This window comes from Oncorhynchus clarkii, chromosome 32, assembly GCF_045791955.1.
Source record: "Oncorhynchus clarkii lewisi isolate Uvic-CL-2024 chromosome 32, UVic_Ocla_1.0, whole genome shotgun sequence".
Taxonomy (NCBI): Eukaryota; Metazoa; Chordata; class Actinopteri; order Salmoniformes; family Salmonidae; genus Oncorhynchus; species Oncorhynchus clarkii.
Window position 1 is genome coordinate 35,636,987 of NC_092178.1, and position 17,300 is coordinate 35,654,286.

The 17,300-nt window shown below is 43.6% G+C and overlaps 1 protein-coding gene across 2 annotated transcripts in view; it reads left to right on the forward strand.

The window, feature by feature from the left end:
• Positions 1-6,797: 6,797 nt before the first annotated feature.
• The window catches only part of LOC139391651 (angiopoietin-1-like), a 60,875-nt gene continuing 50,372 nt past the window's right edge, over positions 6,798-17,300 (forward strand). The window contains exon 1 of one of the 2 annotated variants that reach the window (XM_071139050.1): positions 6,798-8,579. In XM_071139050.1, the coding sequence (XP_070995151.1) occupies positions 8,154-8,579 (426 nt within the window). In that variant the 5' untranslated portion in view covers positions 6,798-8,153. The remainder of the gene's footprint in view (positions 8,580-17,300) is intronic. The other variant, XM_071139051.1, reaches the window with a different exon arrangement.

Genomic DNA, 17,300 nt, shown 5'->3' on the forward strand with positions numbered 1-17,300 from the left:
CTTCTACGTATAACCATACTTTTTTACGCAATTTGTAAATTTTTTCAATCTTGATATTTATAGACAATTCAGTAGTCTCAATGTAATAATTGTCTTGCATGTATAGCTGCATTGTGTATGTACACATGCATTGAAGAAATCCACTGACAACCGATAAATGTTGCAATTTTTTTTTTTCAAAAGCACAACATGAGCCAGATTCCGATTTAGAAAAGCTGTATAGCAGCCTTGAAAAACGGACATAATCCACGCTGTGCTTGATTGTCACAAGTTAGCCGATTATCACATTTTGTCAAAGAAAGTGATATGTCGAAAGACCCACTTGGGGACCGAATCAGTTTTTTTTTTTAAATGACTGTAGTCCTGTAGCTTTGAAACTGCGTTTGTTTTCTCAATGTTCAATGTTTACATTTCCATGAGAATTCAGATGTGAGATTACACAACTCAACTAAGATGCTGCAAGTAACGAACAGTTTGTGTGTTTCCTCCTGTAGACTTACAACTGCTGCTTGTTGTGAAAAGGCACAGACTATGCCAATATGAGCGGAAGGGAGGTTATTTCTGATATGACAATGTATTTCTGCTTCATAATTTGATAGTACAAAGTACGACTACGTGGCCGCGTACGACTACAACATCATCAAAGTCGCTGACGACATGATGTTGGTTGGCCTGATCACCGACGACGGGACTGCCTATAAGGAGAAGGTCAGTGACCTGGCAATGTGGTGCAGGAAACAGAGGGCAGGGCAAACACCCCCATCCACATCGAAGGGGTTGCAGTGGAGCGGGTCGAGTTGCTTCAAGTTGCTCAGTGTCCACATCACTAAGGAATTATCACGGTTCACACACACCAACACAGTTGTGGAGAAGGCAAGACAACGCCTCTTCCCCCTCAGGAGGCTGAAGAGATTCGGCATAGGCCCTCAAATCCTCAAAGGTTCTACACCGCTTGGTATGGCAACTGTTAGGCATCCGACCACAAGACGCTAGAGAGGGTAGTGCATACGGCCCAGTACATCACTGCCCAGTACATCACTGCCATCCAGGACCTCTACACCAGGCGGTGTCAGAGGAAGGCCCTAGAAATTGTCAAGGACTCCAGCCACCCAAGTCATAAACTGTTCTCTCTGCTACCACTTGACAAGCAGTACCGATACACCACGTCTGGAACAGACAGGACCCTGAACAGACCCCAAGCCATCAGACTGCTAAAGAGTTAGTTAAATGGTTCTTAAAAAATAGCTACCCGGATTATCTGTATAGACCCTTATTGCACTAACTCTTTCCTGTATGTACAGTATATAGATATTTTTTTTATATATTTTCTCCTAACCCTCCCCTAATTGTAGTAAACTAATGGACAACAACACTTAGGTTTCTACTTCCATACATGCTATATACATTTTACGGACACAGTATATTTTACAATAGTTATCTTTTGTTTCTTATAAGTCCCATCCTTCAGCTACCCTCAACCCCTCCCATCTATCTATGAAGACCTTCCAGTCCCAGCCTTCAGCTACCCTCAACCCCTCCAATCTATCTATGAAGACCTTCCAGTCCCAGCCTTCAGCTACCCTCAACCCCTCCCATCTATCTATGAAGACCTTCCAGTCCCAGCCTTCAGTTACCCTCAACCCCTCCCATCTATCTATGAAGACCTTCCAGTCCCATCCTTCAGTTACCCTCAACCCCTCCCATCTATCTATGAAGACCTTCCAGTCCCATCCTTCAGTTACCCTCAACCCCTCCCATCTATCTATGAAGACCTTCCAGTCCCAGCCTTCAGCTACCCTCAACCCCTCCCATCTATCTATGAAGACATTCCAGTCCCAGCCTTCAGCTACCCTCAACCCCTCCCATCTATCTATGAAGACCTTCCAGTCCCAGCCTTCAGCTACCCTCAACCCCTCCCATCTATCTATGAAGACCTTCCAGTCCCAGCCTTCAGTTACCCTCAACCCCTCCCATCTATCTATGAAGACCTTCCAGTCCCAGTTACCCAGCCTTCAGTTACCCCCCCTCCCATCTATCTATGAAGACCTTCCAGTCCCAGCCTCAGTTACCCTCAACCCCTCCCATCTATCTATGAAGACCTTCCAGTCCCAGCCTTCAGCTACCCTCAACCCCTCCCATCTATCTATGAAGACCTTCCATTTCCAGTCCCAGCCTTCAGCTACCCCTCCCATCTATCCCTGAAGACCTTCCAGTCCCAGCCTTCAGTTACCCTTCCACCCAGCCTTCAGTTACCCTCAACCCCTCCCATCTATCTATGAAGACCCTTCCATCTATCCCTGAAGACCTTCCAGTCCCAGCCTTCAGTTACCCTCAACCCCTCCCATCTATCCCTGAAGACCTTCCAGTCCCAGCCTTCAGTCAACCCCTCCCACCCTCAACCCCTCCCATCTATCTATGAAGACCTTCCAGTCCCAGCCTTCAGTTACCCTCAACCCCTCCCATCTATCCCTGAAGACCTTCCAGTCCCAGCCTTCAGTTACCCTCAACCCCTCCCATCTATCCCTGAAGACCTTCCAGTCCCAGCCTTCAGCTACCCTCAACCCCTCCCATCTATCTATAAAGACCTTCCAGTCCCAGCCTTCAGTTACCCTCAACCCCTCCCATCTATCTATGAAGACCTTCCAGTCCCATCCTTCAGTTACCCTCAACCCCTAACATCTATCTATGAAGACCTTCCAGTCCCATCCTTCAGTTACCCTCAACCCCTCCCATCTATCTATGAAGACCTTCCAGTCCCAGCCTTCAGCTACCCTCAACCCCTTCCATCTATCCCTGAAGACCTTCCAGTCCCATCCTTCATCTACCCTCAACCCCTCCCATCTATCTATGAAGACCTTCCAGTCCCATCCTTCAGTTACCCTCAACCCCTCCCATCTATCTATGAAGACCTTCCAGTCCCATCCTTCAGTTACCCTCAAGCCCTCCCATCTATCCCTGAAGACCTTCCAGTCCCAGCCTTCAGCTACCATCAACCCCTCCCATCTATCCCTGAAGACCTTCCAGTCCCAGCCTTCAGTTACCCTCAACCCCTCCCATCTATCTATGAAGACCTTCCAGTCCCAGCCTTCAGTTACCCTCAACCCCTCCCATCTATCCCTGAAGACCTTCCAGTCCCAGCCTTCAGCTACCCTCAACCCCTCCCATCTATCCCTGAAGACCTTCCAGTCCCAGCCTTCAGCTACCCTCAACCCCTCCCATCTATCTATGAAGACCTTCCAGTCCCAGCCTTTAGCTGCCCTCAACCCCTCCCATCTATCCCTGAAGACCTTCCAGTCCCAGCCTTCAGTTACCCTCAACCCCTCCCATCTATCCCTGAAGACGTTCCAGTCCCAGCCTTCAGTACCCTCAACCCCTCCCATCTATCCCTGAAGACCTTCCAGTCCCAGCCTTCAGTTACCCTCAACCCCTCCCATCTATCCCTGAAGACCTTCCAGTCCCAGCCTTCAGTTACCCTCAACCCCTCCCATCTATCCCTGAAGACCTTCCAGTCCCTGCCTTCAGTTACACTCAACCCCTCCCATATATCCCTGAATATCTTCCAGTCCCAACCTTCAGTTACCCTCAACCCCTCCCATCTATCCCTGAATACCTTCCAGTCCCAGCCTTCAGTTATCCTCAACCCCTCCCATCTATCGATGAAAACATTCCAGTCCCAGCCTTCAGTTACCCTCAACCCCTCCCATCTATCCCTGAAGACCTTCCAGTCCCAGCCTTCAGTTACCCTCAACCCCTCCCATCTATCCCTGAAAACCTTCAAGTACCAGCCTTCAGTTACCCTCAACCCCTCCCATCTATCCCTGAAGACCTTCCAGTCCCAGCCTTCAGTTACCCTCAACCCCTCCCATCTATCTATGAAGACCTTCCAGTCCCAGCCTTCAGTTACCCTCAACCCCTCCCATCTATCCCCCTTCCAGTCCCAGCCTTCAGCTACCCTCAACCCCTCCCATCTATCCCTGAAGACCTTCCAGTCCCAGCCTTCAGCTACCCTCAACCCCTCCCATCTATCCCTGAAGACCTTCCAGTCCCAGCCTTCAGTTACCCTCAACCCCTCCCATCTATCTATGAAGACCTTCCAGTCCCAGCCTTCAGTTACCCTCAACCCCTCCCATCTATCCCTGAAGACCTTCCAGTCCCAGCCTTCAGCTACCCTCAACCCCTCCCATCTATCCCTGAAGACCTTCCAGTCCCAGCCTTCAGCTACCCTCAACCCCTCCCATCTATCTATGAAGACCTTCCAGTCCCAGCCTTTAGCTGCCCTCAACCCCTCCCATCTATCCCTGAAGACCTTCCAGTCCCAGCCTTCAGTTACCCTCAACCCCTCCCATCTATCCCTGAAGACCTTCCAGTCCCAGCCTTCAGTACCCTCAACCCCTCCCATCTATCCCTGAAGACCTTCCAGTCCCAGCCTTCAGTTACCCTCAACCCCTCCCATCTATCCCTGAAGACCTTCCAGTCCCAGCCTTCAGTTACCCTCAACCCCTCCCATCTATCCCTGAAGACCTTCCAGTCCCAGCCTTCAGTTACCCTCAACCCCTCCCATCTATCCCTGAAGACCTTCCAGTCCCTGCCTTCAGTTACACTCAACCCCTCCCATATATCCCTGAATATCTTCCAGTCCCAACCTTCAGTTACCCTCAACCCCTCCCATCTATCCCTGAATACCTTCCAGTCCCAGCCTTCAGTTATCCTCAACCCCTCCCATCTATCGATGAAAACATTCCAGTCCCAGCCTTCAGTTACCCTCAACCCCTCCCATCTATCCCTGAAGACCTTCCAGTCCCAGCCTTCAGTTACCCTCAACCCCTCCCATCTATCCCTGAAAACCTTCAAGTACCAGCCTTCAGTTACCCTCAACCCCTCCCATCTATCCCTGAAGACCTTCAAAGTCCCAGCCTTCAGTTACCCTCAACCCCTCCCATCTATCCCTGAAGACCTTCCAGTCCCTGCCTTTAGTTACCCTCAACCCCTCCCATCTATCCCTGAATACCTTCCAGTCCCAGCCTTTAGTTACCCTCAACCCCTCCCATCTATCCCTGAAGACCTTCCAGTCCCAGCCTTCAGTTACCCTCAACCCCTCCCATCTATCCCTGAAGACCTTCCAGTCCCAGCCTTCAGTTACCCTCAACCCCTCCCATCTAACCCTGAAGACCTTCCAGTCCCAGCCTTCAGTTACCCTCAACCCTTCCCATCTATCCCTGAAGACCTTCCAGTCCCAGCCTTTAGTTACCCTCAACCCCTCCCATCTATCCCTGAAGACCTTCCAGTCCCAGCCTTCAGCTACCCTCAACCCCTCCCATCTATCCCTGAAGACCATCCCGTTTTGATTTCTATTTGCCATATATTTTGCAACTCTGCTGTGATGTTTCACAAAAGTTCTGAACCTTTCTATTCTCATAGTTTCTACAGGTTGTACATTTAAGATAAACATTTTTGCTCAGCGTATCGTTGTATTTTATGATGAATTGACTATGACTTTTTAAATCATCCAGCAGTGCTATTTTCAGAGTTAGCTCCAGGCAAAGGTTGCAATTCTTCAGCCATTCCTGAACTTGCGACCCCAAAAACAGGCTACATTATGGACAGTACCAAAACAGATGATCTAATGATTCTGTATCTGCAGAGCTGGGATGGTTGTATACCCCATATATATAACATTCTGTTGGTGGCAAGAATGTTGTATAATCATTTAAATTGAAAAACTCTTTCAAGAGTTGTTTCAGGCGTAATTTTGTGTATCAGTTCATAAACCATGTGCCATGGAATTGGTACATTGAAAAACTCTTCCCAATTATTTTGCAATCTATATGGTACAGCTTCTTTTTTTTTTATGTCCTTAAATGAAACAGGTGTACTTTTTAATTTGTCACAATTTTTTTGAACCGCTTTTGGTCTTTAATGCCAGGCCGACATTAGTATATTATCAGTTAGTATATTTGAGTTGAACCATAATATTTGTTGAAATATTTGTTCTGACTTTTCTGGTGGATTCAACTGAAATTGCAACCAACTTTCTATGGCTTGTTTAAAAACATTGCGATATTTTGGAGAATATTTCATTTTCAAATAACAGAAAGTGAGAGGTCGTAATCTGAATAAAGGACAAAAGGCCAAGTTATGGTACTCATTGTGTATTTATTCCTTGTGTTAATATTAGTTTTATTATTTATATTTTTCTCTCTCTTGTGTTGTTGGGAAGGACCCATAAGTAAACATTTCACTATTAGTCTACACCTGTTGTTTACGAAGCATGTGAGTAGATTTGATTAGATTAGAGTTTAGATGTATGCCTACGTATGTATCAGGGTTGAGCTCAATTTAAATTGACGTCAGTCAATTCAGGAACTTAAAATCGCCCCCCCCAAAAAAAATTTGTTGCTCACATAAATAGCTTCTTCTTTTCAATTTATTGAGAGGTCGTTGGAAATAGATGCCCCTTTTTTCAATCATTGAATTGGAATTTCAGTTTACTTCCTGAACTGACTGCCTTCAACCCTGCTATGTATACAGCAGACTGTATGATAGTATATCTTATTTGACAGCATGGCATTTAAGCGAATGTTCATGGCAGTGCAAGTAGTTTTGATTTAATACATTCAATGACTCTTTGCTTCGTTTGGACTTTGTAACAGTCGCCAGCAAAGTACGTCAACAGTACCCAGATTTCCCAGAAATGTTTGCACATGCTTTGTGTCTTTGGTAGTCTTGGTTATTCTGGGGATTTGTTATCTTGGGTCTCCTCAATGCATAAATTCACACACCCTTCCTCTCCCATTCTGTGCCCCCACTATGACAGAGTACACACACATCTCACACACACATGGGGGTGGTTTGGACCACAGTGAAGTGATGAGGACCTGGTCATTTGTATCTGTTGATAGCCTGCCCTGAATCCTAGGGATGTCAGGGCACTGTCCATAATAGGGACTTGACCTTTTGACCCTGGGCCTTTCACCACAGTATTCCCTTGGCTTCCCTCGCTGGCTGCCGATGAAGACATTCCTCCTCTATCTACTCACTCTTGGATTTCGGTTGTGTTTTCCTGAAAACACAGAGCGCTCTCCCAGATTGGAATTTTGACAGCTTTCGCAGGGTTTTGCACCATGTTGTGGCCATTTTTGGTGGGAGGAGAAAAGAACATTAGATATGATATATCACTTCATTTAATATGATAAAGTATGTAAACATTGAATTCTATTACCACCTAAATGGGATAAAACTACATTTACTAAAAAACAGGGAAATACAACCTTCTACATGTGTGATCAGCATTGTGAACGCCTGTGTTATATCGTTGAGTGATGGACAGTGAGAATCCTGTGCTGCCTGTTGTTTACTGTAGTGCAGGGGAGATGGGAACAGGCTTAGTGTTTACAGGGGCAGGGCTACCACACAAGCCTCAGGTCACAGAGCTTGTAAACCGATCCTCGCAGTCTGAGCACATCCTCTGTACTGGGGTCCCTTTCTGCCTTACACACACACACACACACACACACACACACACACACACACACACAGAGCGAGAGAGACTCGTCCATACACACACATTCCTCTTCAGTCTCTGTGAGGGGCAGGCTCAGAGTGTGCTGGAAGCCTGGTGCTGTTCTTTAGTGAGCCTCACTCCAGTCGTTTAGTCACAGAGGGAAACCAGAGCAGAGACGGAGGAGGAAGAGCAGAGCAGAGACACAAGAGGAGGTCTGACGACACTATCTGTATGCACTGACACTCAAATTCAACACATGTAGACATACATGCACATGCTGCGCTGATACAGTGTAAACAAGGATCCTCTAAATAAACACACAAGCTGTCGCGGTGCAACACGTGTATGTGGTGAGCCCTGAACGACTGACTTCTGGCTGACTTGTGACCGGACTTATAGCACTCCAGAAACCCATTACACGCGCGTGTGTGTACGTGTGTGTGAGCACACCGGCGATGCCCTCCAGACCTTCTCACAGTAGGAGGTCCAGCATGGGGATGGAAGGCACATGTTCTACATCGACTGGGATCCTTACAGCGCTCTGATTCTACTCCAACCAAAGGGAATACTGGCCCAAGACCGCTAAACGGAAGAAAATCCAGAATCCAACGATACAAGGACTTTACTTTTCAACCTTTCCCCCCAGGCTGATATGATGTTGTGGAACAAGTTTTCCGGCCGCTTGCTTTCCTTGGCAGCCCTGCTGGTGGCAGTAAGCTGTGGCGGGGTGGAGCAGAGAAAAGGGGCAGATGGCAGCGCCAGCAGCACAGGACAGGGTAGCACAGGTGGCATCACGGGTAGCAGTAGTAGTACTAGTAGTGAAAGTAGTAGTGGTAGTAGTAGCAGCAGTAATCGGAGGTACCACCGAGTGCAGCATGGACAGTGCACCTACACCTTTATCCTACCTGAGGGTGACGGCAGCGGAGGGAATTCGTGCCGACAAGGGAAAGCCTCGACCCAGTTTAACAGCGCCAATGCGCTGCAGAGAGACGCTCCACCCCTGGAACAGGACTTCGCTTCCCAGAAGATCCAACACCTGGAGCTCGTCATGGAGAACTACACTCAGTGGCTGCAGAAGGTAAGCGAGAAGTGGTCACACTGTCAACATCTTTGGATGAACACAGGTGTTCATTTATGTTTACTTTCAGATTTTTTTTCTTCTGGTGTTTCGTGACACCTTTAACAGCGATGTGTGTTTGAGAATGACGTTCTCCGGCTTTCAATTTGAGTTCTCCTGAGGTTGTCTTAATTCGTGTCCTTACTGCATTGTCGGGGATACATCCGTGTTCATATTGGCTGGAGCTGGGTTCTACGAGTCTTTTATTAATGTTTTTAAGATCTTGGTAGCGGATCTTGCATTGATGAACTATCATTATGACAAATGCAAAACTTTGTGAGCAAATCTCATACAGAAGCCCACAATACTGAACGAGGGTCCTATTAATCTGGTTAAAATCCTTTGTGCGACTGTCACATACCGACAAATAACCAACATCCATATATAATTGAAATCCACAAAGCTGCTTCATTACATTCATTGTAAATGAGAACTTGTTCTCAACTTGCCTACCTGGTTAAATAAAGGTGAAATATTTTTTTTTAATTCAAAAAAATTACGTAACTGTCTATATCAACCATCAATCTACTTGTGTAAGATCAGTACTCAGTACTTCGCCGTGCTCCCTGAGCAAATTCCAAAGACGTCCAATTACGTTCCGCGCTGCGTCCGTCACAAAGTGGTGGTAGTATTGTGTTAGTCACCCAGAGTTCTCCAGTGTGCTGTCTCTTTAATGACAGGAAACCAATAAAGACCCCTGTGAGAGTGCGAGGGAAGAATGCCCCCTCTATGTGCTGCTACCCAGGACTTCTCATTAGTCCAGACTGTAGCATTAGAATAGAAAAAACAACAACATAATGTCATAATCAGATATTTTCAAAGTGCATTATATTGATTGATGGGACAGGATTTACTAATAGGAAAGACATTAAAAAAATATATATTTTATTTTATAAAAGGGGATATTTACTTGTTATTGGGAATGCATCTTCAATTTTCCCTTCTGTATCTTTTGCCGTGCAAAATTGTGTATCCATTTTTATTTCAAAGCTCTGGATGCTTTTGAAGGGTAACCTTCAAATTGAATTCTCAACAGGCAAGGGCAGTTTCAAGATTTGAATAGAGGTTAAAGCTAATATGATGTTACAACTGGGTAAGGTACAGTATCGCGGGAAACATAAATAATGATTTTGCAACGCAGTGCTCAGTGAATACAACTGGGAAAGCAATCAACAAGCAAATATACTTCTCATTAGGCTTGCCAAGAAGTGTAGGCAAGGAAAATAAGCGGCATACATTTCAAATTGAGTGTTACTAATTTACCATCTATTCTGGGTTTAAGAGACTGTGGTGCATATGACTATGTCCAGCCTGGTCTCAGAGCGTTTTGTATTACTCTGAACATAAATCTGTGAATTTAATTTAGTATGATATGTTATGTTTGGGAGAGTTAACTAAGACAGATGGTTACTTAAGGCAAAAATGAAAGGAGGGTGGTTGGTAGGTGTGGATGGGTTGGTGTATAATACAATTGTCCAGCAACCCAAAGGTTGCGAGTTCAAATCTCATTACAGACAACTTCAGTATTTTAGGTCATTCGCAACTTTTCAGCTACTTACTATTTTTTTTAGCTACTTTTCAACTACTTAGCATGTTAGCTAACCCTTCACCTAAACTTAACCCTAATCTTAACCGTAACCCTAACCCTACCCTAGCTAACGCTACCTAGAATGTGTAACACATCATAAGATTAGCAAATTCCAACATATTGTACATTTTGCAAATTCGCATGATACTGTACATTTAGCAAATAAGTAGCGTACAGTATCAGTCAATAGTTTGCACACACCTACTCATTCAAGGGTTTTTCTTTATTTTTACTATTTTCTACATTGCAGAATAATGGTGAAGACATCAAAACTATGAAATAACACGTGGAATCATGTAGTAACCAAAAAAGTGTTAAAGAAATAAAATAATATGCTATATTTGAGATTCTTCAAAGTAGCCACGCTTTGCCTTGATGACAACTTTGCACACTCTTGGCATTCTCTCAACCAGCTTCATGAGGTAGTCAACTGGAATGCATTTAAATTAACAGGTGTGCCTTGTTATAAGCTCGTTTGTGGAATTTCTTTCCTTCTTAACGCTTTTGAGCCAGTCATTTGTGTTATGACAAGGTAGGGGTGATATACAGAAGATAACCCTATCTGGTAAAAGACCAAGTCCATATTATGGCAAGAACAGCTCAAATAAGCAAAGACAAACGACAGTCCATCATTACTTTAAGACATGAAGGTCAGTCAATACGGAAAATTTCAGTCGCAAAAACCATCAAGCGCTATGATGAAATTGGCTGTCATGAGGACCTCAACAGGAAAAGAAGACCCAGAGGTAACTCTACTGCAGAGGATAAATTCATTAGAGTTACCAGCCTCAGAAATTGCAGCCCAAATAAATGCTTCACAGAGTTCAAGTAACAGACACAACTCAACATCAACTTTTCAGAGTAGACTGTGTGAATCAGGCCTTCGTGGTTGAATTGGTGCAAAGAAACCACTACTAAAGACACCAATAAGAAGAAGAGACTTGAATGGACCAAGAAACATGAGCAATGGCCATTAGACCGGTGGAAATGTGTCCATTGAAATGGTTTGGGATGAGTTGGACCTCAGAGTGAAGGGAATGCAGCCAACAAGTGGCCAGAATATACTCCTTCAATAATTCCAGGTGAAGCTGGTTGAGAGAATGCCAAGAGTCTGCAAAGCTGTCATCAAGGCAAAGGGTGGCTACTTGGAAGAATCTAAAATATATTTTGATTTGTCGAACACTTTTTTGGTTACTACATGATTCCATGTGTGTTATTTCATAGTTTATGTCTTCACTATTATTCTACAATGTAGAAAATAGTCACTATAAAGAAAAACCCTTGAATGAGTAGGTACATCCAAACTTTTGACTGGTACTGTGTAATACAAATTGTAAATCGTAACATATCATACATAATGGTGGATGGACATCCACAAATGAATACATACAAAACTTACCAACTTGGATTTACATACAGAATAATACGAAATGCTCTGAGACCAGGTTGCGCCATCACGTCCTTTCCTCCAACAAATGAAAACCTGCTTTGTATTAGATATTGCAAATAATGAATGAGTCTTTTCATGGTGAGGTGTCATGTTCTTTTGCCTATGTCTGAATAATGATTTGTTTGTAAAGCCAGTTAGGTGTTTAAGATCACAAATACGGTTTCACTGTGACGTTAATGAATTGTGAGGTCATCACTGATACCACTTGGCAACTGAATTGCTTTTCTTAGCTTTGAGACTTGAACCCTGTCTCTGAAAAGACAGATTGTCTCTCTGAAATGAATACATGAATCAAATAAACAAACTCTAAATTCGGAAAAGCAGCTCTGCTGTACTTTTCACAATATTGTGACTTTCCAATGAGATTAGTAAGGCCAATCTATGATGAATTGCTTAAACACATAATAGTTTATTTTTGTCTGTAAAATGTTGGCACAAAAGTGAACAAATCATTTCACATAATGCACAGTGAATTTGAGATTACACTGGAATTGTGGGATTAATTTAACAGAACGTCATCAATACCCGTTAGCATGCTGTGCCCTCTGCTTATTAGTAGTTAGTGTACCCTCTTAAAAGCTATTTGGGAAAGGTTCTCAACGGTTTTACTGCGTTTCATCTAGCTCTGAAAGGTTATCTTTTCACTCCTCAGGTTGTGAGAAATAGTCGTTCTTTATAAATGACTCAAACTTACATTCCAATGAACTGTTGGTTGAGTTTGTAGTTAGGAAAGTAGCAGATATGTTATTCCTTCTTACTGTATGCTGTATTTTTGTATTTGTATTATTTAACCTTTATTTAACTGGGCAAGTCAGTTGAGAACAAATCATTATTTACAATTTCACTCTAGTAGAGCACAAAGATACGGGTATGTTCATATCAATTCCCAAAGAAATGTTTGGCTTTTGCTCAGAAACAGCACGTATCACTATGCATCAATGGTTAAAAACTGCTTTTAAACTTGAAATAAGCTGCGGGTTGTAAATGATTATTGACCTACAGTATGTAAATGAAGAAAAACTTACTGGCACGCAAAATATTGTTCAGTGGAGAAAAATCACATCACACATTTTAGTACCACGTCTACACATTGTAAGAGAAGTATGTTGATTCAACATACAATTGTAAGGCCACCAGCTGTAATAGGATTGTGAGTTTGCTCAACATTTGGGCATATAACTGAAAGAACATACAGTGCCGTTGGAAAGTATTCAGACAATACCCCATAATGACAAAGCAAAAACAGGTTTTCAGAAATGTTTGCTAATTTACTTTTTTTTTTTTTTAAATATTACATTTACATAAATATTCAGACCCTTTACTCAGTACTTTGTTGAAGCACCTTTGGGTATGATGCTACAAGCTGGCACACCTGTATTTGGGGAGTTTCTCCCATTCTTCTCCGCAGATCCTCTCTGTTTTCAAGTCTCTCCAGAGATGTTCGATTAGGTTCAAGTCTGGGCTCTGACTGGGCCACTCAAGGACATTCAGAGACTTATCCCGAAGCCACTCCAGCGTTGTCTTGGCTGTGTGCTTAGGGTCGTTGTCCTGTTGAAAGGTGAACTTTTGCCCCAGTCTGAGGTCCTGAGCACTCTAGAGCAGATTTTCATCAAGGATCTCTCTGTACTTTGCTCCGTTCATCTTTCCCTCGATCCTGACTAGTCTCCCAGTCCCTGCCACTGAAAAACATCCCCACAGCATGATGCTGCCAGAGCCATGCTTCACCGTAGGGATGGTGCCAGGTTTCTTCCAGACGTGACGCTTGGCATTCAGGCCAAAGAGTTCAATCTTGGATTCATCAGACCTGAATATCTTGTTTCTCATGGTCTGAGAGTCCTTTAGGTGCCTTTTGGCAAACTCCAAGCAGGCTGTCATGTGCCTTTTACTGAGGAGTGGCTTCCATGTGGCCACTCTACGATAAAGGCCTGATTGCTGCAGAGATGGTTGTCCTTCTGGAAGGTTTCCTCTCTCCACAGAGGAACTGTAGAGCTCTGTCGGAGTGACCAATGGGTTCTTGGTCACCTCCCTGACCAAAGCCCTTCTCCCCCGACTTCTCAGTTTGGCGGGGCAGCCAGCTCTAGAAAGAGTCTTGGTGGTTCCAAACTTCTTCCATTTAAGAATGATGGAGGCCACTGTGTTCTTGTGGACCTTCACTGCTGCAGAAAATGTTTGGTACCCTTCCCCAGATATGTGCCTTGACACAATCCTGTCTCAGAGCTCTACGGACAATTCCTTTGACCTCATGGCTTGGCTTTTGCTCTGACATACACTATCAAATGTGGGACCTTATATAGACAGGTGTGTGCCTTTCCAAATCATGTCCAATCAATTGAATTTACCACAGGTGTTCTCCAATCAAGTTGTTTAAACATCTCAAGGATGATCAATGGAAACAGGGCGCACCTGAGCTCAATTTCGAGTCTCAAAGCAAATGGTCTGAACACTTACTGTATGTAAATAAGGTATTTCTGCTTTTTATTGTTAATACTTTTTCAAAAATGTCTAAAAACCTGTTTTCACTTTGTCATTATTAGATATTGTATGTAGATTGCGGAGGCTTTTTATTGATTTAATCCATTTTAGAAGAAGACTGTAACGTAACAAAATGTGGAAAAAGTCATGGGGTCTGAATACTTTCCAAAGGCACTGTATATTCTCATGTTGAATTGAATGTTCACTCAATTTGAGCTGAGTTTGTTGAGTAAACACACTTTAATACATTAGCTCAAATTCTTGTCCTTTTGAAGTCCGCTCAACACACAGAATAATGCTGATTAAAAGCAATTGGTTAAATTGGCTTCTTTTTTCTTTTTTTTACAGTGTAGGCCTACTGTCAGGCCATCCTGTGTAGAAAAGAGTCTGAGTTTAAATCCGACTGAAATTGAATCTCACTGGTCTTTATCTTTGTTCAGTGGACCTCAACACACTATACAGCATACTATAGAAACAGTCCTGAATTCTAGACTAATGAGACCGCTGGCATAAGTTTTCCACAAATGTAAAAATGTGAGTGTTGCGAAAGCATCTGCCATCACCACTAATACCACCATGTTTCTTCGCTGACACATTTGCGTTCTCTGCAGACCTCTGACATTTTTCATCTGAAGCGAGAAAATGAAGGGGGGGGGGGGGGAAGAAGGGGAAAAAAAACATGCATCCAGCACGTCTTTATTATTCGGAAAGAACAACATTCAATAATCTTGTCAACGATAAAGTTGATAGACAGGAGAAGTTACAGTAACCAGTTGACGCCAACACAAGAAGAATTAGAAGAGACGCTTCACGAGGCAGCCCTGAAGCACACAGCGATAATTCTGCCTAATTATGGACGTGCAGGAACATCCGGATGCAGTTAACATTTTTCATTGGACAGAAGATTAAGTGTCCCAGCCAGTCTATCTATCTTAATCACGTAAGCCTTGGCTGCTTGTCGAGAGGAGAGCTGTCCCTAATGCTACACCAGCCACTCTGGTGAAAGAATCAACAAAGGATACCACACACACTCCCATGCATGGGCGCTTAACTGTTGGGGGTAGATGCAGCAAGCAGCTGTTTGGGAAGCATTAGGCTGTCCCGATCATTCCCACTGTGAAATTCTGCTTGGCCCAGGGAAGAGCAGGCACTGATAACATTCCTGCCCAGTCAAAGGTGGCTTCTGTTTGTCTGAATATTACTTCTCCAGCAGACCTGTAAAGAAGGGGGAATTGGATCAGATTGTCTGTGATCTTTGGGTATTTGTCGCTGGAAACGAGCCACTTAATAATGCATCCCCACTCCAGGCAATTGCTGCAGGGCTTGGGGAAGTGTGCATGGTCAGTTGTAGAGGAAAGATCATTAAGTTTGCCTTTAAAAAAACAAAAACATTAAATCATAGTTAAAATGACTTGGGGTGAGATGTTTTGTATCACTCACCTGATCACTTCCAAATGCATTCAACGTTTGAAAGGTATAAATCACCTACAGGAGAGATACACTCAAGATCCCCTTTCTACGTCCTCAATATTTAAAGGACAACTCAAGTCATTGGAACTTGGACGAAGGTCCATTTTGAGGAGCCAAAAAAAACCTTCTGCTTCTAGCGAGTGAAAGTGATAGATCTTCACACTTTGACTTTAGTGCAGACAGTAGAAAGGGTTTTCAAACCAGGGAGAGGCATTGCCAGAATAAGCTGTTGGAGTAAAAAAGAGAGACAGAAATCAGTGTGTCCGCAGTGCTATCCCTGTGAAATTCCCATTGCTGTGCCTTTAAACTGAACATGGCCATGCTGGGTAGTGTAAACACAGGGGTTAATGGATGTACAACGTGGTTAATACAGCGAAAGGTTGAATATTTATATTTGTAATGCTACTAGAAGGCCACACAGCATGCCTAAAGAGCCAAGGAAAGACCAAGCTATTTTAGGGGTGACTTCCTCTGTATCAAAGTACATTTTTGCTGATAATGCGGGCCAAAACTAACACTCGGATGATGCATAGATTTAGTGGACATGCAACAGACTGAGAAGCGCTTCCTTCCTGTCCAGCACAAAACTTGTAAGACCACAAAAATAGCAGAACACGTTGTTCTATTCTGCTACTGCTTCCATAAATGAATCTTTGCCTCCCTTGCACTAGCAGAGAAGGTGAAAAGAGAACAGAGCTTTCTTCTCTACATGTCAAGGGAATAAGGAAGTCCATTACGGCACTGCCACAGTATTTCCACATGGATGTGGACACTGAGGCCAACATGGTTAATGTTCTTGGTTTTCAGGAAAGGGGCATTTAGTATGTTTGTCACAGTCAATATGGCAGCGCACTTAGTTTCAAACTCTTTTTCCAGGAATCATATTTCGTTGTGGTCGTCAGCCTCGAACCTGTTAGAACTTTTGATATTGGGCAGAAAAGTCCTTAACTTTATACTACAGTTATGCAACCGAAATTAATGGTGGAGTTAATTTCTCTGTAATGTTACCCACGGTCTGGAGAGGCTCTCTGAGAGGCATCATGGGTACATGTGGTTAAACTTCCTGCATTCATTTTAATGAATCACTCTCTTGTGGGCACTTTGTGCAGGATTTATCTAGCTTTAATTGCTATATTATTTTTGTATTTGGTAAGGTGTGTCAGGGTTTTGTTATATAACCCTCAAGACATGTCACTTAGTGCTCTGCACTCACTAGTTTATGTGTTGAATGAATTGAGAATATACTGCATTATGTTTGGGTTTCCTTCCTTCTGAGTATATTCCATTCTTAATAATGGAATAATTTTTCTTCCTGGGAGTACCACAGGTATTATAAATTAAGGGCTAGGCGTCCAGTCAGCGGGACACCTGTCGACAACTTCCGGAGAAATTGGAGGACGCCCAATTCAAATAAATAATCATAAAATGATGCATATTAAACATCTAGGTACATATGTGTCTTATATCGGTTAAAAGCTTAAATGATTGCTAATCTAACTAAATTGTCTGATTTACAATAGGCTTTACAGCGAAAGCAATGCTTGCGATTGTTTGAGGACGGTGCCCCGCTTCAAAATGATATTCAACCAGAACAGGCTTCGTAAAATCACAAATAGCGATTAAATATTCACTTAATTTTTGAAAATCTTCCTCTGATTTGCAATCCAAAGGGTCCCAGCTACAACATGCATGGTCGTTTTGT